Below are 23,567 nucleotides of genomic sequence, written 5' to 3'. Positions count from 1 at the left end.
TTACACACTCTTAACACCACTTTTTCTCTTTCCAACACTCCACATCATCTTCTCTCTCCAATTCAACATTCTCTCAACAATTACCCACTCCAATGGTTTTCATTCAACACCCTAACCCACCACTCACCCTACCCCACCACTTTTTTATTTCATATTTTTATTAAATTTTATATTTTTGTTTTTATTATTTACATAAAATTACAATTATTGTTTTAAATTAAATTAATAGAAAGATAATAAGATGGTGAAAAATTTGGTTTTTTTTTTCTGTTTCCAAATCAAACGAACCAAGTCTCTATTTATAGAGAAAAAAAGTTATGAATTTTGATTAAAAAAGTTTTTCCAAATTTTTTTTTCAACAAGATAATTCAGTTTAAAAGATTTTTTAAAAAAAATCCGCCCAACCAACCAGGTCTCGCCACGCGTCCCACCAATTATCCCCAGCCATTTCTTTCTCTCCGTCCACTGCCACTCACGCTCCCTGTCTGCGCGTGTCTCCCACGCGCCTGGCTTCCACCATTCTGAGTCCGCCACGTGGCACCGAGCAGCCCTCTCAACTTTGTTTAACATCCTCAACATTTCTTTCCTCCACCTCATCCTCAACAAAACCTCAACAACCACTACAAACCCTCAACAACTCTCAACACCTCTCTCAACATACCATTGCATATGGTCTAAGTGCATATGATATATAGATTAGAATATTGTTTTGTATTTTCATTTGTTCTTTGCTAAATACCCATAAATATAAATGACAATTGCTACCATACCTCAATTGTATCATATCTTATTGAGGTGGGCCAATTAAAAAATGTTTAACGGTAAATTTTGACTTTTTTTTATAAATATCAAAAAATATAAAAGAATAGATAATTATACTTTGAAAATCCCACTTCTAGTCCCAAACACTATACCCCATTACAAAACTGGTGTTGTCTGGGATTTTTCAACGTGTCCATCACCTTCAAACATCATTCCATCCTATTCATCATGTTCTTCATCTTCTTAAAAAAATTCCAGAAAATAAAATTCTTCAAACCCAAAAATCAAATTTCAAAATACAATGCTTTGTTTTTTCGAACAACAAAAGATGAGTTTTATTAAAAAAATTAGAAATAACAACAAGTCTCACCGAAAATTGGTAGAGACAAAAATATCTCACTAGCCTCAATTAGCTCCTAGACTAAAAAACTAGAGAAAACATTGAGAAAGGCAAATCCATCCACACAACAAAAACTAAACCAGGGAAGATAATAAAAAGAAATGGAAAAGACAAATTTCCCAGTGATGCAAAACTAATTAGTTTTTTTAAATTAGTGTATCGTGATCACTCTTTTACTATTAATTAGTTTTTTTATTAATTCCGGAGTTTTGATATATTCACACCTCCACCCCTCTTACACTTTTATTTTTTATCTATTTCTCTCTCATACATCAATCAAATCACCTATCACATATTTATTTACTCTCTCATTTCTTTTTATCTCTCTCTTCTTCCACATCTTCACACCTAAAAAATGAGGTGTGATGTGAAGGTACAATTATTCATTAACTCAGTAATGACTCCGCTATTATGTACCAGATTCAAGTTCTTCATCTTCATGTTATTATATGCTTCAAACCCATAAACACAACACACTCAATTTCACTTCATTTCCACTTTTTCAATTTTCTTTTTGTTTCTCAATCCCATCCCAAAAGAAAACCCAAAAAACCTTCAAACACATAAACCCAACACACTTAAACAATGTTCTTGTTGCGAGTGTATGAAAAAATTTGGTATAATGTAAGGAAATTACACGGTTGAAGAAAAATAAGAACAATCAAAATATAAGAATATTATCTGGAAAAACTCCAAAATGAAAGAAAAAATTATGGTTGTTGTCTAAACCGACAATAAGAGAAAATCATTGTGCGAAAATTATTATAATATATAAACTTCTTTCAATCTCTCCATAATACCCCAGCACACATACACTTTCTGAAAGCAAATATTTAGACTTTCAGATATAAGTTTAAAGTGGTATTGACCGGTACATCTAAAAATAAAGAACTTGAGTCCAATAGTCTTAGCCGCCCTCTTTCTTCACCACAATAAGAAATGTGAGACTTTTCCAATTGCCTATTTTTTATCTCCTTCTGTATTTAACATATTGGGCGACTTGCTTCACCATTACAATAAACCGCCACAATCTTCGCCTTGATTGTAAGAGTTATATCTTTTGCTTCCATTGTCTATACCGACAATCATAATTCTCATTGCCTGCACCGACAAAGAAAAATATCATACTCCACCATAAAGAGTACACTTCACTTGTAACTAAACCATCTCAATAATTTCTACACATCGGAACCCTGCTAAAAATTTATGGTGCAACTTCCATGTAGGCTTTCTTTAAAAGTTCTTTAGCCATCAACACAATCTCACCATACACCTTGCATCAATGCTAACCAATATTTGTATGATATTCTGAATCCACTAGTAATAACTAAGGTAAGGGCACTTCGGCCTCGACCTAGAATCTTGTTTGTGATTGTGATTGCTAAACATAACATGATACTAGGGTTATCGATGCTATATGTGCTAGAAATGTTATGTGATATTTGTTGCAATAAATGTTAGCTACTATGATTATAAACATGCATATATGACTAGGGTGTTCACTTCATTTATTATTATGCATGCAGGTTATGATTACGTTATTTTGTTCATATGAGATGAACGTGAAAATGCTTAAGGCCAAGTGTTGAAGACTGACTTGCAAGGCATGCACTTGTGGACCAAGTGTCTGGATTGACTTGCATGCCATGCTAGTCAATCTTCAACACTAGGCCCTAAGCCTTTTAACGCTCATCTCATATGAACAAAATAACGTAATCATAACTTGCATGCATAACAATAAATGAAGCTAACACCCTAGTCATATAGGCATGTTCATAGTCATAGTAGTTAACATTTATTGCAACAACTATCACATAGCATTTATAGCACATATAACATCGATAACCCTAGTATCATGTTATGTCTAGCAATCACAATCACAAACAAGATTCTAGGCCGAGGCCGAAGTGCCCTTACCTTAGTCACACCTGGGAATGTCCTAAGACTTTGGATTTGGCGGGAATCACGTTCACCTCGAACTTCTTAGTCATGCGGACAGAGTAACTGTACGAATTAGTTAATCGTTAGCGATAGTATAACCCTTCCCCATATTTTCGAAAATATCTTCTTAAAACCTTGAAAAACCAAAACTTTCTCTTTCATAAGATCAAAACCTCATTTCTAAAATCCTTTGTTTGAAGATCATAAGAACTTCAAGAAATTCTTTAAGAAAACTCTCATATTCACAATCATCTCTAAGTAACTTGATTAAAATCATTTTCTTATGGATTTGGCAGATCAGCATAAGCTGCAACCACATAGCATATTGAGAATGACCTTGCTCAAGGCTTAGAAACTAAACTAACCTAAGAACAAGAAAAATAAAAAGAAGAACAAGAGAGGGAGAGAGAGCTCACGCACAAAAGAGAGGAGATAAGAGCTCTTGGATGTGAAGAATGAAGAGGTAGTGCTCTATTTATAGTGAGAGGTGAGAGCAAAGCATTAATTGCTTTTCTTTCTCCCACGTCCAGCCCATGCCCCCCCCCCCCCTTCAGCCCACTCTAGGGTTTCTAGAGCTTTCCAAGCTTCTCTCATTTAATCCTCAATTTTAGGCTTGTTTCCTAATTAAACCCTATTAAAAATACCATTTAAATCCTTAATCTTTTTAAATATTCAAATATGAATTCAAAAGGTTTTAACTCAGATATAAAAAGATCCCCAAGAGTTTTATAAGTTTAAATATTGATCCTCCATTAAAGCCAATAAAGAGAGAAAACATCAAAAAATACTCTGCCAAGTCAAGAAAGGAAATTACTTGCACAAGTCTCATTTTTCCTTTTCCCCAAGCCTTTGGCCGCCCACCACCTTTTCATGGTCTGAATTTCTTTCAAATATTTAAAAAATAATAATTTAAATAAAAACCCATAAATAATTAATGCATTAATTACACAATTTCCCTCCTAAATGCTTCAAAACTCCAAATTTTGAATTTAAAACACCCATCAATTATTTTGGCTCCAAAATTTCGTGCACCACTTCCATGCTACCTCAAAAATATTTTTCATAATTAATTATTTAATAAACCATAGGTTAAAAATAATTAAATACATTTCATTTAAATAAAACATTACTCCCTCCGTTCCTATTTAACTGTCTAGAAATAGAAGAAACACACATTTTAAGGAGTGCAATTAATTTTGTTACGTTACTTTTCATAAAAGTATTATTTGATTTCCTATTTCACCCTTTAAAATGTATATTATCTTTCCTCATTTATTGTTCATGCAAGAACATTTCTTGGAAAAACATCATTTAATGCTCTCTTGAAACTCTATGTGGACAGATATATAGGAACAAATTTTTTTTCTTCAAAGTGAACAATTAATAAGAAACGGTGGGAGTAAAAAATAAAAGAAAGGAATATTCCCTCATGGAATATCCTTAGAATCATGCCCAGTACCTTCCCATAAGGTGTGGCCCACAAAATCGTCATCGCCCATTTGATTCGCCAACTCATCGCCGCTATCGGGTCGATTTTGACCTAAAAGTCGTCGTCGTCGCAGAACCTTAGCAATATTAGAGTCGAAACGTTCATAATGTCGCGTACATCGACGTCCAGAAATTACTAAGACCTAATATTGCCTCTAGTAATAAATCACCTTTTATAAAGGCATCATATCACATATAACACAAGTAATTCACAAAATATTATTAAATAATATTATTTAGATAATAAGCCCTAGACCGGGTCTTACAATAGTGAGCAGTCTACAACCACCATGAGCAGGAAGGGGAAACAGAACCAGCACAAGTTTTTTGCTCTCAACCAAGTATAAACAATTTATATCATCAATAATACCAGTTTAGATCATTTCAACAATGAACTTGAAAAAAATCATAAAGTTCCTAAATAACCACTTCAAATAAATACAGTTAAAATAATGTTCAGATATGAAAAAATAAAACCAAAAATTTAACATCATAGGGTCACACATGCAGAACCGTGAGGCGGCTGCATCTCGTTGATAACCCTCTCCTCCTAATTGATGGCCTCTCCGATAGGGGCGGCTCCATCTAACAGATAGCCCTTTCCTCTCTCGTATCACATGTCGTATCGTGTCATCGGGGGAAACTACATCTCGTTGATAGCCCTCTCCGTACACTGGCGGCTCCATGTAACTGATAACTCTCTCCTCCCGGAATCAATCTAGCTAGGTGCACCTAAACCGTTACTTCCGCTAACGATTATGGGGTTCTATCAAGGACCCCAAAAACAGTTATTCAAACCGTATCAAGTCTCATCAACAATATCAAATCAACTTTTCAATACTCATCAGTGCTCTTTAAAACATTCTCAATTTCACATAATTTCCAAAATCAAACCAATGTAAATTATTTTCTCATATCAGTTAATAAGCAATAAGCAGACTCAAATCAATTTCATAAAATTAACTTTTAGAGAATTTAAGAACTTTAAAGCATGCTTCCCCAATTTTAGATAAATAAGCAATATGATAGAATAATTAAAATAACATTTATAGGACAATTAAAAATATGCCACAGTAGTTGAAAACCACTCACAATACGACGAATCGACTGAACTGCTCACAACAACTCCACGACAACCGAACGGAGCACTAGCGTCTCAAAAAGCCAATACAGCAGGAGTGGGTATTCTACTTCTTCTCTAGAGCACAAACTCTAACTTCAAAAATTTAATTCAATGGCTTCCATTCAATGGCTCCCACGCAATTGCTTCCACGTTTGCAAGAGTAAATTTATCTTCAAGAGCTTGTGGGTTATGGTGAAATCTTGATTTAGTTTTTATATGGAGAATGGAAATGGAACAATAGAAAGGGAGGTACACGCGAGAAAGGAAAAGATATCGAAAGAGGGAGAGGGAGAGATGTCTCGCACAACGTTATGGGAATAAATTAGAAATAACATAAAAATGGTAAATATTCTACCTATTAATATGAGAATAAATTAGAAATAAAAATACCTATAATTCCTACTATTAAAACTTGTAACATATGGATCGTTATAGATTGTAATAAACTCTAATAAAAGGTATTAATTTATATTCTCAACACTCTCCTCTCCTTGAATCAGTAACTATTGGATCCAAGTTTATCTTCCATTGACTTCTCAACCTCTCTAATGAATTTTGTAGACTTTCTCATCTTCATGACTTGACACATGAACAAAAGTATTAGAAAAGTCAACTCCAAGTTGCTGATAGTAATCCTTATTAACCAATCTTTCCTTATGTTTGTTCATAGAACCATCACGGTTAAGTTTAGTTCTACAAAACCACTTAACATCAATCACTTTTTGATCTTTTAGCTTGTCTACAAGTTGCCAAGTCTCATTTTTCACTATCATATTTAGCTTCTCCTGCATTTCAACACTTTTGCATCACAAAATTTTTTGACTATAGTAACTTTAAAAATTTCATAAATTTCAGCAAGAGGTCTTGGTTTCTATAACCAAAAGATCAACATAGTCATCCTAATTTTCTTCTTCATTTTCAGAATTTTGGCCTTCGGAGATTTTCTACTTCAACCCGCACTTTATTTGATGCTTCTACTACACTTGGAAACACATGCATTGCAGTTTGTTTCCACTCTATAGAAAAATTTCTTTGCTTCATTATAATAGACATTAATTCACAACCACAATATCAAATATGGTGCATTTCATGTCTTAAAAATGCAAAATGTAATGTTTTTCCAGCATTTTCCCAACACTCAATAGATTTTGATTCAACTCGAGCAGTAAAAAGACATCATAAATATATTTAGTACCTGAAAGAGTTTTAACTGCAATATGACCAACTTAATTGCATTTGTTGAAACGTAAATTAGGCTTCTTTCTGCATCTGAATGAGGACGATTCCTCTTTCCACATTGTTTACAAGGAGGATACTTTGGCCTCTTCTTCTTCTACATCGCGTTTGCTAGAACTTCCTCCTTGCTTAGAGTTGCTGCCTTGAGTCTTCGTTTTCTTCCCTTCATAAACATGATTGAGCTTCAATTGGGCAAGTAAAGCACATTCAACGTCGACGCCTTACTCCCTCATAAGTCTCCTTTGTTCTTGGGCTTGCAACGCATATAACAAGCTTGTTAAAGTGATATTTGACAGATCTTTGAAATTTTGCAAAGAAGAATAGTGGATTCAAACCTCTCAGAAAAGGTTACGAGGCTTTTTTGCATTATCCTTGTATTAGAAAACTATGTTCCAAGCAATCTCACCTTGTTGACAATGCTTAGAAGTCTGTCAAAATACTCTTTAACCTTTTCTAACTCTTTCATCCTCTGCATCTCAAACTCTTTGATTAAATTCAGCACTTATATCCCTTTAACTTTCTCATTTTTTTCATACTCCTGCTTGAGAAAATCCCAAATGGATGGTCTTTGCTGATTTCAGAGTCACAATTCTGGTAAAGATTGCTGGAGAAACAACATAAAATAGGCAAGGTTTTGCCTTTGATTTTCATTGTTTTCTTTCCTCATGGTACCTCATTTGATTAAACGTTGGATTTCTTGTAATTTCTAACCTCAGTCCTCTCAAGTCTCAACAACCTCCCAAAGATCACTCGCATCAAGAAACACCTCTATTCTGATTGCCCATAGGTATATTTCTCACCCTAAGAAACTAGCAATGAGAAGACTGAATTATCTTATTGCATTTTGATCTCTCTATGTATGTATTTGAGATTTTGGTGGAACTCTCAACCTCACTAGGTCCCTCGAGTAAAGAAGCTTTTGATACCAATTGTTGGAAATAGAGGCGAGTGAAATGGAAGGTCACACAATTTCATTGATACTAACAACCTTTAAATACAAGAAAAATATAAATATTCTTCCCTTGATGGAAAATAAATTGGAAATAAAACTACCATGATTTTGTAACATGCCCACTAACATCCATAATTCCTACAATTAAAACTTATAACAATAGGAATCCTAGATTTTATTAACTCTAATAATAGGTATTGATTCATATTCTCAACAGCTCTTTAGCTTAATATGGAGATCTTTGTACTTTTAAGTATCTCTTTTGACCTAGCAAGTTTCTATCCACTATGCTACTGAATCAGCTGAAACGTGCAGAAACTCTAGTCGTTAAGCAAAGAAATTCGTTCACTATATACAGATGGAAATGATCCAATAACTCAGATTATGTGAAAAATTCGTGACGAGAGAAAACATTTCCAAATATCTAAGGCATTACAAATGATATTGAAAGGAAGCACAATATGAAAACAGTTAAGGTCATGTTATCCAGTAGCAAAAAATGTTTTTAACCATCATCTTCCTTTCCTATACTTGTATGTACTTAATATAAACAGGCACATAAGATAAGACTATTAGTTCTGAGATAGTAATAAGTGGAAAAATGAAACCTGGAAAACTTATGTACACAAAGATGATGTATGCACATACACATATACACATATATACATTTATTAACTAAAACACAGAGAGCTGGATTTGGCACCCCAACCCTTAGATTTTACACCCCCAATTTTCGGATTTTTGGGTTCCGAATTATTTCGGAATCTTATATTCCGAAATTAATTCATGATTTGTAGTGCAAAATACATGTAACATCTCACTTTTGAGTGAAAAAATACTTCGGAAACCTTATTTCCGAAAGTGGGGTGATATTTCTAATGAGTGGGGTGCCAAATCTAGCTGCCTAAAACACATAGTCAAAGTGAACACCATATTTGAAAGATAGAACTTAATTTACATGCACCTATGAAACACCGACTCTGACACGGACACTGTGACAAGCTAATATAAAAAAAGTAGAACATTGGGACACCGCAATCAACGAGCTGCTATCAAAGTTTGCATTTCTGTAACATCTACATCTAACCCACAAGTCCATGATCTCTCTAATGTGGTAGGAGAGTGTTGAGTCATGAGAAGGGAGAGGCTAAGAACAACTTCTCCCATGGTTGGTCTTGACAGAGGCTTTTCTGATGTGCAATTCATTGCCAAAAAGGCCAAGCTGAGAGCATCATCAATAGGGTACAAGCTCTCTATCTTAGGATCCATCCATCTTCTAATCCTCTCCTCTCTCTTCTCTTTTAGATCAAAGATCTCCCTAATATGATTAATTTCATTGTTTGTTAAGGATTTCTTCCCTGACAGTAACTCCAATAGAACCACTCCATAACCAAAGACATCTACTTTTAATATCATGGGATTGATTGAAGTTCTGGCAACAGAAAAATTTGCTATCTTGGCCTTAAAGTTGGAGTCAAGAAGGATATTACTTGATGTGATGTCCCTGTGGACTATACTTGGCTGAGTGTGTTCATGCATGTATTGCAAACCCATGGCAACATCAACTGCTATGCTTATCCTCTGACTCCATGTGAGGAATCTTGAACCAGTTGAAGAATTGGAGAACAACCAGTTATGAAGAGACCCATTTTCAGCAAATTCATACACAAGGAAGTGATTCCCATCATGTCCTGAAGAGACACCCATTAGTTTCACCAGATTTAAATGATTTACCTTCTGTAGAATCATCACCTCCTCTGTCACATCTTCCTTTACTTTCTTCACAGCTAAAACTTGACCATCCAATTTTGCCTTGTACACTGATTCTCCAATCTTACACTGCTCATTGAGGTTCAAAGTAGCTTCCATAATTAAACGAAATTCATACAAGATTGACTTACTTACATAGTTTGAAACTCCAGAAATTAACTTCTTGCCTGCAATCTCCACAGACAACAAACTCTTATTTTCACTACTCTTTCTCTTCCTCAGACAAGTTACACTAACCAGTACCAAAAGTGCAATCAGAAGAGTGCTTCCCAGGCTGATACCAATAGAAATTATAATATGAATATGATTGCTTCTCTTTCTTTCACTTGAAGAATAAGATTGAGAAAGAGATGGTAACTGAGTCACTGGGATTAAAATTGGAAAGTTTGTTGCAGCAGTGAAGTTCTGGTGGCTGAAATTGTTTTCACTAATTATGTCCTGTGTTGATACACCAAACTTGGAAGCTACGAGGGAAACATTGTCATTGTTATGCCACACATAAGTAATCAGATACTCTATCCCTTTGTTCAGGTGGTAATTTGAAGGGCACTTGCAGAACAAAGGGATCACTACTTTGATGCCTACTGGCAACAGATATGGATTGTAATTAGGATTTGAATCTTGCACTGTCTCCCAATTGGTGAGATTCTCATATGAAGTGGTTGAAAGATAGTAGTAGCTTTCACCCTCTTTGATCATGTGTGAGATATTGGAAAAAGAGTTGCTTCCACTGCAAGCACAAGTTACAGGTACCAGCAAGAGTTGGCCTGGAACAAGGTTCTGATTCTCATCCTTTATATTACTTGCTCTTGCTATTGAAAGAGGGCTGGTGTCAAATAGATCAGATATGCTTGTAAGGGTCAAAAAATTTGGAGACTGAGCAAAGTATGTTACATATGTGTCACAGGATGGAGGTGAGTCCACAGGGCATGAAAAGTTTGTTCCATTGGTATGTGACAATTGAGCAAGGATGTGATGGGTGGTGGAAAAAAACATCATGAGTGCAAGAAATAGTGTGTTTGTAAAAAGGAAGAAGGAAGTCATTGTTGCTAGAGGCAGTGAATGAGTGAAAGGCACAAGGGAAGGATAAAGGGAAAGTTGTTATTAGAGACAATCATGATTATCATTGTTTATATGGAGCTTTACTGGTAAAAATAGTAGTTTGGATTAACAGAAATCAGCAGCAGCTTTTGTCTTTAGCTTTAACTTTTTTTGAGAAAACTACTTACCTACTGTAGTAATATACATAATATTTCCCCTAAAACTTACCTACAGTATCTGTCATGTTGAAATTGAATAATAGTAAAGATAGTATATAGTATGTGTGTAACTAAGTTTTATCACGTATTTTTTACTTTCCGATGTCTTGACATGGTGGACATGTGTCATATTTATACAAGCAAAATGCAGTTCATCTGTTCATGTACACTAATGAAATTGCAGGAATGATTCTACTCTGGATTTTACCTTCAACCTTTCCGCTAGGAATCTGCTATTTTCAAGAGAGTATTTTAGTGCCAAAAATCAATGTTTGCAACGGCCAGTTGTCGTTCCTACCACTTCTATGTATATATGAAGATAGTGCCACACTAACACAAACTACTTGAAGTCTCCGCAGAACTTTTTAAAGGGCAAAATTTGTGATTTTCTTTAACTTTTAGATTATTCTAATTTTTTAAACAGACCTTGAATATAATAAATAAATAAAACAACACTAAGAGTTCAAAAAATCACCACTAAGAGTATATTTAGAAACTAGTCAAACTACAAGATTTGATATGTGTTGGTTCAAATAAATTAGTTTCAAAAAAAAATTAAATTAAGGGATTAACAGACGTCGAGAAACAAAATGTAATAATTTCATAATTAAAACAATTGCTTGAAAAATATATTTTATTTCTCAATGTAGGTTTATAAGACACTTCAAAAAAACTCTTAGGTAGCCATCATTGAGAAGTGAATGGGGTACGGTTTGAAACTTACTAAGGGAAGAAAAAAGCGACTAATGAAATGAATAAACAGTCGAATAAATAACGTCATGTCTGTCTTAGAAAGTATTAACACCAAAATATTGGGCAATTTATAACTGCTAGAACCCAGGAGAAGTTAATTAAACATTGCATAAGTTGTTAGCTGGTTCAAGAGCTTAGTCGACGAAGGAAATACCCGATAAGGAAGAAACTTTGCGTTCAAAGTGGATTTAAAAAAGGAACCAAGCCGGGATTTAGGGAAGGTAATATATTTGAGATATTTATTCGAATCTTAAATTTTAGCACGTTTGAAATTGGAAATGAGTCCATCTCCATGAATTCTCCTCACTCTTCTTTTTCTGCTTCTGGTTCTATCTTTCTTTCGTGAGTTAGTCTACCTTTTAGTGATTGTAGTAATTCTTCTTTAATACAACCTTTCATCTTCAACGAATGAAATAAAACCTAAGATTATCAAACTAGTAGCGAAAACCTATGTGTTACGTCCTAACTGGCGTTTCTCTTTTCAAAACTCATAACGTCAATTGCATCTTGGCCCATATTTGGTCAAACAACACCCAAGTAATCGTATTTTGAATTAATGGCGGATCCAGGACTCCGGGGTTAGGGGGTCAAATTTTTCAATTGAGCACATCGATAAAAATATAATTAAAAACAACTGTAATATGTTTATACATCATATCAGCTTTGATTCATATCACAACAGGCTAATTCACAGCAGCTTGCATATACAAACAATTGAGCTGCCAATTGGAATGGCAAGTTACTTTAGCTATTTTGGTATTTTGGTTTTGGACCCTCTTCACCCTCTAATATTTCCTCATTTCTCTTCCCCTTGTCCATGCCATTATTTATAAATCAACAAAACCATAATGCTTGCAGCTCAACACAATCAATTAGTCAATGTATTTTCAGTTCTAACTCAATTTCTCATGTGCATCAAGTAAAAGAACATCAAAAACAAATAATGGTCAAATCAATTCTTTTCAATATAGGCAACACTATAACTTTTCAATATAGGCAACACTATAACTATTCCAGTAAATGAAACATATTTTTTAGAAGATATTAAACATATTTTTTCTAATATTAAGGACGTTGGCAATTTATATCTGTGAATAAAAGTTGAAATGAAAATATAAATTTGAACTTGGTATTGAAGGGGAAAATCTTGAAAACAAGAAACTTTTTTTTTAGATAAGCCAAAATTGATATTGAAAGGGAGTACTATGGTACTCCAACCATTTACAAAAGAGAAAGAAAATTATCCAAAAGCTAACTATGGAAAAAGAACTGTCAAACGCACAAAAGCTCACAAGGAGGTTGTGCCTCAACCAACATAACAGATGGGTACAACAAGGTACAGCACTACTAAATGTCAAAAAAGAGAGCTATACTAATAGTATTCCAACCAAAATAAGACTTAAGATCCACCAGTGAAAGATTGTCAAAAACCAGCAACCTGTCAAACCATAAACCAGCAGCAAATTCAGCAGCTTATTCACCACTCTAGGATAGCATTGAACTCATATATGCAATTACAATTCTACAAGAGACCATTACCTACCTAGTATTACCATAAATAAAACAGGAAAGAAGTTTGGAAAGACTAGAATTGACAATTAAGTTCCTCTATCAGAAATCACAAAATACCATTTGAAATCATTTCCCTAATTCCCTTCACATTCCAAGTTCCAACCTCAAACCAATTACTTAATCAAACCATTTCAATCTCAGATATAAAACCAGTTACTAAATGACTAAATCAAACCAGTTACTACATCAGCAATTGCTAAATTCAGCAAAAGTAAAAGCAAGACAACAAGCTTATAACTCAATTCCTACGTCAGGACAACAAGCTTATGCTAAATAAACTAAACTCAATTCCTACATCATCAGCAATTGCTAAATTAAAACCCAGTCTCATTTCACTTCAATTTCATATACACAAACTTAATTCAGCAAAAGGAAAAGCAATTGCTGGGTTTTCAATTTCTAACTTTCAAGCTTTTAATTTCATATACACAAACTAAACTCAATTCCTAACTTTCAAGCTTCAACAGCAGCAGAAAGAGAGAGAGTTGGGGTTTCAATTTCCCTTCACTTCACATTTCAATTTGGGGGTTTAGGTTTTCAATTTGGGGTTTTTCAATTTGGGGGTTTTCAATTCCTAACTAACCTTCAAGCTTCAACAGCAGCAGAGAGAGAGAGTGGTGGTGCGTTGGCGGCCGCCGGTGGGCGGTGGTGGTGGACTGGTGGCGTGGTGGCTGGTGGGTTGTAGGCTTGCAGCGTTGATGAATGATGAGTGCGTGAGAGAGAGAAAGGAGTGGAACAGAGAACGTGAATGAGTGGTGGTGGCTGGGGCCTAGTGGTACCGTGGTGGTGGCCGGAGGTGCGTCGCCCGGTGGTGGATCGGTGGTGGTGGCCGGTGGGAAGTGGGAACTCGAACTGGATCGTGAGGTGAGACCGTGAGTGAGTGCGTGAGGGAGAGAGAGAGAGAGGAGTGAGACCGTGAGGACTGAGGCATAGTTTTAAAACTCGGCTCGGACCGGCCGGTTCGACTTGCTGGACCGGGATTCGGTCACCTGACCGGTCCGAGCCGTTCAGCAGATCGGAGTTGCAATGGAACCGGTGAAAACCGGATTGACTCGACCGGTTTGATGATTGAACCGGTGACTCGGCCGGTTTTTGGTTGGACCGGCGAGTCACCAATTTTTTTTTTCTTCTGGAAAATTCGATTTTTTTTTTTGGAATACATACATTTATGGATAATTGATGTCTTTTTTTAATCAGGATCATCAATGTTTATGAACGTGCAGGATCATCAATGTTATTGGATAATTAATGTCTTTTTTGTAATCAAGATAACTAATGTTGGTAGATTGAAAGTTTATGGTCAAATAATCAAGATAATTAATGTTATTGGATAATTAATGTCTTTTTTGTGTTAAGGTGAATAATTGAAGGTCATCTAAAAACTATTGTAGTAGCCAGGATTTGAACCCATGACTTGGGAGGAATTGCATCAATGTCTTACCACTACTCCAAGTTAATATTAGTGGTAAAAGTATACATTTTATTAAATTTATATAATACATACTGTAATCAAATATAAATTTTTGTGTAGTAGTAAGGATTTTAAAATTTTGAGTATGAATTTATTAATTATTGTTAGCTAATATTACTAATTTTAATTTTTTTTATTACACACCGAGTCAAGCAGTCCGCTCATTGACCCACTGGTCCGACCAGTGACTCATTGACTCAGTACCTCGACCGAGTCGATGACCGAGCCGAGTTTTAAAACACTGGACTGAGGAGTGAGTGTGGGCCCTGGGACCTGGGTGCAATTTTCAAATTTCGGGGGGTTCAAAAAAAATCACTCTTAAGGGGTAAGTAGGATTTTTTTTTCAGGGTTTCAGTTGAACTCCCTCAGCTCAACGTGGGTCCGCCCCTGTTTTGAATTATTGGAAGTGGATTGTTTTTTCGCCCAAGTACAACATGAAGTGGTTTGTTGTAAGTACAAACAATTCTTACAATCGTATTTTTAAGCAATTGTTTACTACAAACAAGTAGACTCATTTTGTTTTACAATGGGAAGTTCTTCAATATAGATGCCACGTTGAATAGTGTCAAAGGAAAATATTGGAAAACAGTAGATTTACCACACGGCCTCCCTTAATATCTACCTGATTCACAGGCTTGTAAAAGTTCATGAACAAAATGTACAAACACCTTTATTATTCACCGTATAATTACATTATTACGTTGTTTACTATAAGATCCCAACTATATTAACTAATATTCAAATTTTTCTATGCCGTCCTTAGCCAGTTAGCCGTCAATGACAACTCTAATCTATAGCTTTGGAAAGCCCCGCACCAAAATTATATATATGTTGGCATTGAATCAGTATCATATGTAACCAAAACAGAGCAAGAGCTATAATAATTCATACAGTGAGTCATCAAGCATGGCTCTTTCTCGTGCCCTCATCCTAGTTGCTCTAACTGCAACCATCTTCTCAACCGTAGCTGTGGCAAAAGATTTCGTGGTTGGGGATGACAATGGCTGGACAACTTGGTTTGATTATAAAGCTTGGGCAGCAAACAAGGTCTTTCGTGTTGGGGACACACTTAGTAAGCTCATTCAACTCATATTCTCCCGTGGTCAAGTTCATAACTTCAAATTGTTTGTGATATTTTTCTTTTTTATTAATTTGCAGCATTCAAGTATCCTGCTTGGAAGGACAATGTGATCAGGGTGAATGGAACTGACTTTGTGAAATGCTCGGTTCCTTCAACAGCACAAGTGTGGAGCAGTGGACATGATACGATCGTATTGACAAGCAGTGGCAGAAGATGGTACATTTCTGGTGTTGGTGACCACTGCAAATCTGGCCAAAAGCTTGTCATAATTGTGCTTCCACCAGAAGCAGCGTGGTCTCCTTCACCTTCACCTGTACTTGGTGAAGTAGCACTAACACCTACACCCGCACCAGCAGCTGTACTTGCTGAAGTAGCACTAACGCCTGCACCCGCACCAGCACCATGGACTGCTCCCGTTACTGTATCTGCTGAAGTAGTACTAACACCTGCACCCGCACCAGCACCATGGACTGCTACTGTTTCCCACTTCGGTCGATGGAAGCCGAAGAAGCTATTCAAAATATTTCAGTAATATTCAATAGCAATCTGCTGTTGGTTCTCAAATTCTCAATTCATGTGTGCTTTTTCAATAAGGGGTTATTTTTTGTCTGGTTAATAATAATTAACCCCTTCATTATTATTTTCATTTATTTGTTTAGGCAAATTATTTTTTGTTAGGAAACAAACCCCACGTAAGAATGACCTCTTGTTTCCTGTCAAAGTCCTTTTATTTTTATGTTTTATATAATTGCCTTTTTTAAGACAAGTGCACTGCATAATGGCCGTGAGCTCATATGCAAGTAGCTCATTTTTCAAGAAATTACAAATCCATATCAACGAGAAATTTTATTTATAAAAAGTTTAACATACCTACAGGCTTGTAGCACAACTTTGAGTATAAAGTTACAAAACTTGATTTATTCAATAGCAGAGAATGCTTATTTCTGGCATCAAATTTCTTCTACTGCTCGAACTGGACACTTAATGGCCATAAACAATAAATTACTCGCTAAAACAATGAATAAACCTTGTACACGGGAAAGTCGATCCCATTTGTGAGGCAGATGAAACGTTGCCGGCAATTGAGCAATAGATCTAAGCCTGCAAGAAGCTTGCATACTTAGCCCCTAAGAAAAGCCGTTGGATGCAGAGCAGTGCATTCTTAGTAACCTCAGCACTCTCATGATTCATAAGTTTCATCACCCGTTCCTTGGCTTTGAGGTCGGCCACAATAATCCGCCCAGATGGATGGTACTGGACAAACTGTGAAAGGTCAAAGCATGCAACAGCCAGAGTCCTTGGATCATTGGACGAGTCCAAAATTGTTATTAGGACCCTTACGATCTGCAAAAGATGAAGATACTATCAATAACTAATATATGAATGTTTGAGAGAAGATAAAGAATTAAGAATTGCACTAGAACTAGTGTTTTTTCTGTGTTTCTTATTTCATTGCTAAATGGCAAGAAGGAACAGCATCTACGAAGGTTTCTACCCTCACAGGAACATAATATTTTAAAATCCATTTACAATGTTTCTGATCAAAATCAATGTAGTGCAACATATTTTGCTTCTTTTAGATGACACTAAAAACCAAATGTTGTCTTCATTTCTTGTAGAAGAACAAATCTTGTAACATATTATCGAAACAACAAGACCCCAGACAGAATCAATTGATCCTTTCCATGTCTCCGGATGTTCTCCAAAAGTACCTTAAAGATTTTTGTTTATATTTTGGACCACCTGACATCTTTGACCTGTTATACCTTCTCTTCAGACTCATCCCCACAAAACATTTACAAAATAAATCAATAAAACAGATTTAATCTCTTCGCCAATAGGGTTAAGTCAATGAGAAAATGGAGATTCTGCAAGCTGTGAACATATAAGGCTCCATAAAGAATAAATTTGTCCATTTACTGTTTATTTTCATGACATTACATTGCATCCTAATGATGTTAAAAACTATCACTTGAAAAGTCATATCACCGTAATCAAAATCGAATTACACGATCTTTTCCTTGAAAGACACTATCCTTGTTTATACTATCACAACAAGGCTCCACTAGCTGAAATCCTTTAGTTTTTTGTTTTTCTTTTTTGAAGTCTAAAATATTAGGGGTATTTAAATAAAAATTGCATCGAATTAAAAAAGGAAGAGATAAAGCAGTTACCTGGAAATCATTCTCTTCAAAATTGGTGACATTTTCTCGCCAAAATATGAGATCCTTGTGCATGGGAGACCAATCCAGATTGCCAAGAAGAACTTCTTGCTTGTACTTATCAAAAGAACTTAGTTTCTTGATGTTATCCTTAAGCCCTTCTTCCAGGGAATTCAGCGCCTCAAGCAAGTCCTATGATAAACTTGCTTAATCAATAGAAGTGTTGGGAAAGCAACGAGAGATAGAATCTTCGAAAGAAAATGTGACAATTGAAGTTTAAAATAACATCCCACTATTTTGCATTTGCAATTTAACATAAAGTGAGAAACATCAAGACATGTAAAATACCAATATTACAAGAACAAAGTAGAAATATATAATGATCAACCATAACTAACGCCAATTCATGCAGAAGAGCTGATAGAAAGGGTATTTGGTCAACTTCCATCAATGTGCATTCAAGTTGGTAAATGCATGAATGTTCATGTATGCTTGAGCAGGAAATGCATATTGAAACAAGAGAAGGATAAGTTGTTGTTGTCATGGAAGAAATGCAAGAGAGTTGATGGATACTATGTGTCAAAGCTTTACCATTATTAAGCAATCCAATTTCATCTACCACATTGTTAAGTCATATGTAAACTTTTGAGTTTTGACTGGCAATAAATTATTGGGTGAGAGGATCCTATCATTACAATGAGTTATGAGAAGTCCATCAGATTTTTCCTTTTCTATTGAAATGCATAACGTGATGTGACATGTAAAAAGACAATTGTATTTAACAAATCAGTACCACATGCACAGTATGACAGAAATCCAGTAAATGATAAATATCATTGCAAATATCCTAAGTCCTAACTACATCAGATGTCACGATTGCACTCACAATACTAAAAAAGGGAAAAAAAGTTATGACTGCAAGTACCTCAACAATGCTAAAAAATACATAAAAAAATCACCTCCAGTGGTTAAACTCTGCAACCTATTATATTTTAATTCAATTTGCACAAGCAAAGTTTCAGGAGTTAAGTTTATGTAGGTCTTTTATTCTCTCACCTCATCACTCCAAGCTTGTGCTTTTAAACTCTGAACAACTTGTGGAAGCTGAAGGTCCACCATCTGAGCACCCAACGTCCCTTTTGAAAGCAAGTTTCTAAGAGTCAAGACAACAACTCTAACAACCTACCAAAATAGGCAAAACAATTGTGCTAACATTAGACTTTTATGCCAGAAAAATTTTTAAACCTCAACTTGCTAGTTGCTACCAACGGCATGGATGAGCATAAAACAAAAAGATAATACAAATGCTGCTACCAGCTATCATATAACTATTAACTAATAATATAATATTACCAGTTAAGAAAAAGAATCGTGTGAACGACATTTGTTTAAAAGATAAAATGAGACAAATATAAACTCAATAAATCAGCTATACCTTCTCTTTTGTAGTGCTCTTAACAACATCAATAAGTCTCGGAAGGGTCCTTGAAGTAGCCAGATATTCAATTGCCGGCTCGAAATAGGACAAGAGCCATATGCAGAGACATGTTTCATAAAGAAGCTGTTACAAAGGAAATTCTCAATTAATTTCCCTTTATTTCCCACGTAAGTGCAATGATGCTGTGAACTGTATAAGTAATAATTTTGTTGATAAGTAAATTTAGAAGCCAACAAATCTGGAATCCCCAGGTACCAAGCTGCCATTCTTCTTCATAAAAAAGAAGTAAGTATTTGACCAGATGAACTTAGCATGTTATTGTTTAGTTTAGTTTAGTCATCTATTAATAGATCCAGTGAAGGCTTCTGATTTCCAGAAAGAATTACAGTCATAAGATAACTAGATACATCATTCTTACAGCTTACCCTAGCATCTATTAGCAGAATTCATATGGGTCAACTGAAGAACAATCTACTTATTCAGAACTTCATATTCTCAGAGCTAGGGAATCTGGCAAACTTACCTGAATAGACTGTTGAGTGGATGCTGGAGAAATCAATGGAACAAGCAACTTGACCCCATCTGCTTGGACGAAGGAAGACCTAACGATAGGTTCCTTAAGTAGTGTTGCTAGGCAATTGATAGCAGTTGGCACTCCACGGGTGGGATGAGAAGGTTTCTTCAGCTACAGATAAAATAATCACTTACTCAGACAAGCATGCGATTTTGTTATACGTGTCATCATAGAATTGCGCCTCATAAAATCTTTGAATTTTAACATGCATTTTTTATTTTCATGTGAAACATCTTGTAAACTTCTTGTTGATTTGAGTCTATGAATGAGCACATCTGGTTTAAGTGCTCCTGTAGTCCAATGTATAGCCTAAGTTTTCAACTTCAGAAAACGTGACATGTTCGTGAACTTTTGTAAGTGTTTCATCCAGGCTTGTTAATAGCGCGCTATAGCGGCGCAATAGCCTATAGCGTAGCGCCCTGGGGGTTCACCGCTACTCCACTATTCACCGCTATTTGCTGCTATAGCGCCGCAATAGCGCTCGAAATAGCGTTTTTTGGGCTTGCCGCTACACTACGCTATCTGCCATTAACGACCCTGGTTTCATCTACTGAGAGCGATACTATGCTTCTATAGAGCATGCTAAAGCTTATCTTGCTCAAATCTGTACAGGATTGGAGTAAGGGCTAACAGCTTCTCATGTCCGTTAGGCAACTTCAGAAAATTCTCTCATTTGGCATCTTAAACCCCCCCCCCCCCCCCCCAAAAAAAAGAAAAAAGAAAAGAAAACCCAGAGTTTGGTTTATTTTAGTACTTGAAACCAAAGGAAAACTAAAAACTGTAATTTAAAATTAACTGGAGGCCCATCTCTTTCACCCATCTAATGTAATTACAGTTCTTAACATCTATTCATACACTTCTTAAATTTAGAAAGAGAAAAAGCCATCATCATGTCACATAAGTGTAAATTTGGACATTTTTCTATACACAAACACACATCACAAATGACTCTTCCAATGTACAATTGATCTTCATATAATGATATAAAATGCTAGCATATATTTAAATAGTAAGCTCAAAATGTTTAGCTTTCTCTTTCAGAAGTAAACATCTTTATCTAGCAATGACCTTATATATCTCAAATTGATAACACCGTTCACAAACCCAAGACTATCAGCTAATGAAAAGTTTATGGATGAGAAAAAGGGAACAGTTTCAGTATCAAATACCTGCTCACAAAGCCATTTCACCAATCCTATTAAAACATCATCAATAGAGGTAAATGGTTTCTTTTCGTTTGATGCTTCTCTATTCGAAGCAATCTCTTTCTGATTTTTTGGCCTGGCACTATAATCAGAAAAGGGTGAAATTTCGCAATAACTGAAAAGTAACTTATACAACACGACGCTAATTCATTTAAGTCAGATGTTTTTGAATTAGAATGTGAGAACACCTCATTTTTGTATTACCTAGCTATTAAGGCAAGGATCTTACAACTTTTCTCTTGTATGAACCAATTTCCTTTCCGAAGCAATCTGAAAGACCGACAATATTGTTAGTTTTTACTTTTTGTATTTCCATAATCAAGGATCTTAAACATCCAAATAAAATAGTCAAAGTAAAAAAAAAAATCAGATACATCATCTAGATGACAAGAATATACAGCTTTTTCTCATCTAAGTGGTAAAAATAAACTGAAAATAAAAATACAAATGTGGAAGAAACAATTATGAGACTCTCAGTCTCTGTTCCAAGTAAAGAGAAAGGTATGTTCCATCCAAAGCAGATATATGGTCATCAATGGTTGAACCAAGATGTCAACCCGCGGCAAAAGAAATCTTTTGTAAAAGTTTGGCTGTAGTGATAGCCATCACAACAACTATATTCTATTCAAAACAAATGGTAAAAATTTAAAATAATAAGAAATTAAATCGGAAAAAAATAACATCATGAAGCATAATAGATAACTAATACAATGTGTTTCAGCTTCCATCAACTCCAAAACGGAGAAAATCCATAACCAATATGCAGAACAAAAACACATCTCTGTAAGTACTTAACTTAGGAAAGGCTCATAAGTATCTTCATCTGCAAGAGCGCTGTCATGAAAAAGTCTTGCTCTCTTCGGGTTTGCTGCGAAGAAGGATGACAATTTAAAGGCTATGCCACTACTGACAACAGACAAAGTAAGAAAAACATGGCCAATTCCAACAATTACCAGTAAGCATTTCATCTATCAGTGCCAAAACATACTCCACTGTATCTTCTTTGAAAATATCGCGCAAAACATGAATAAAGACGCGAACATAAGCAGGACCATCCTGCCACACAACAAAGTTGAATTCTCAACACCACTAAACAGCAAACAGAAGAATCAGAAATCAAACCTACTTCAAAATTCAAATGAAATTTGCAATTATTTACACTGTTGTCAGTGCATAGAAATTAATCTCACTTAAAAATCGCGAAAAGGACAGCAATAATTAATTCGATTTGTTTGGCAAATTGATTGATAATAAAAATTTACATCATCAAGCAACTGTGCTCTGTGGCTTTCTGATCGGTGATCGTAACGCCGTAAGAGCTGAAGGCTAGTTCCTGAGATGAGCTTGGTGGACATGTAAGTCTCCCATGGGATATCCCTACTGAGAACCTAAGGAGAAAACACAAGAACACAATGTGAATAGAGATAATCAGTAAAATTCGACATTGCAATCGAGAAGAAGTGAAAATCTGAAACGGAATCGAGCGGCGATTTGAGAATCAGATCGAAGAATGAGGGAGGGAACGGATCGGGAAGAACCTGATCGACGGTTAATTCGGCCTGGTCCATGGTGGTTGGGGAACCCTAGAACTTGGGAAGTTCGCTTGAACACTGCAATGATGAAGATTGAAGAAGAAGAAGCGTAATCAAGTGAAATTAACAGTAGCAGACGATGAAGCAAAATTGAAATGAACGAAAGGAATTGAGAATTGAGAGGAGGATGAAAGAGAGGTTTGTTTGTTTTACCTTGCTCGCTCGCGATTTGGTGGGTTTTGAATTTCTGGCGCAGAGAAAAAGAGAGAAGTGATAGGAAACTGGGTATAGATCAGTTTTGGAAGCAGATGAAATCAGTGTGTCTCGTACGACCATTTTACAATCATGTTCATCCATATGACACGTGGGTGCCTATCTATTTTTCTTTATTTTTATTCTATTTTACAGATTTCTATGCAAGAAAGGGACGTATATCTTCAATGATTATTAGGCAATTAATTTGAATTTAGTTTTACAAAATAAATTTTCATTTTATTTTAAAACGTTGTAGTTTTCTTTTACGAATTTTTTTAAGCTAGATCGCGACCTGTGCAACTGCACGACAATCTTATGGATGTTTAATGCTTTCGTTGCAATCTAGTTTATTCCCCCATTTGTGGAGATGTTTGTGCTCATCCAAGGATATACTGCACTACTTAGGGATTGTCCACATGCTCGTCAGGTTTGGCTGAATTCTTGGGTGTTAACCTCCATGATTAGTTGTTGTTCATGATCAAGCATGTGAAAAGAGCTGCATTTCTCACTTATGCTTGGTGAATTTGGCGTTAGTGCAACAACTTGATGTTAGATCAACTTGTTTGGCTCATCTCCCATGTTCAACGTGCAAT

The 23,567-nt window shown here is 35.5% G+C and overlaps 3 protein-coding genes across 3 annotated transcripts; 1 reads left to right on the top strand and 2 right to left on the bottom strand.

Moving 5' to 3' along the window:
- Nucleotides 1-6,918: 6,918 nt before the first annotated feature.
- LOC130716207 (serine/threonine receptor-like kinase NFP) lies at nucleotides 6,919-10,815 on the bottom strand. The gene has a single exon (XM_057566407.1). The coding sequence runs from the start codon at nucleotides 10,714-10,716 to the stop codon at nucleotides 8,941-8,943; it is 1,776 nt and encodes a 591-aa protein (XP_057422390.1). The 5' UTR covers nucleotides 10,717-10,815; the 3' UTR covers nucleotides 6,919-8,940.
- A 4,739-nt stretch (nucleotides 10,816-15,554) lies between these two features.
- Nucleotides 15,555-16,340, top strand: LOC130712382 (blue copper protein 1a-like). Its single transcript, XM_057562218.1, has 2 exons — nucleotides 15,555-15,799; nucleotides 15,886-16,340. Exons 1-2 carry the CDS (start codon nucleotides 15,634-15,636, stop codon nucleotides 16,338-16,340), a joined length of 621 nt encoding a protein of 206 aa, XP_057418201.1. The 5' UTR covers nucleotides 15,555-15,633.
- A 295-nt stretch (nucleotides 16,341-16,635) lies between these two features.
- On the bottom strand, nucleotides 16,636-23,081 carry LOC130711544 (V-type proton ATPase subunit H-like). Its single transcript, XM_057561217.1, has 12 exons — nucleotides 22,933-23,081; nucleotides 22,726-22,797; nucleotides 22,450-22,575; nucleotides 22,141-22,243; nucleotides 21,985-22,055; nucleotides 21,392-21,459; nucleotides 21,152-21,269; nucleotides 19,932-20,093; nucleotides 19,406-19,531; nucleotides 19,027-19,152; nucleotides 17,983-18,162; nucleotides 16,636-17,152 (listed from the first exon to the last, which is right to left on the bottom strand). The coding sequence occupies exons 2-12, from the start codon at nucleotides 22,753-22,755 to the stop codon at nucleotides 16,904-16,906; spliced, it is 1,359 nt and encodes a 452-aa protein (XP_057417200.1). The 5' UTR covers nucleotides 22,756-22,797; nucleotides 22,933-23,081; the 3' UTR covers nucleotides 16,636-16,903.
- Between the last annotated feature and the right edge of the window lie 486 nt (nucleotides 23,082-23,567).

This window comes from Lotus japonicus, chromosome 4 (assembly GCF_012489685.1).
Source record: "Lotus japonicus ecotype B-129 chromosome 4, LjGifu_v1.2".
NCBI classification, from domain to species: Eukaryota; Viridiplantae; Streptophyta; class Magnoliopsida; order Fabales; family Fabaceae; genus Lotus; species Lotus japonicus.
This window is presented reverse-complemented; position numbering and strand designations above follow the sequence as displayed.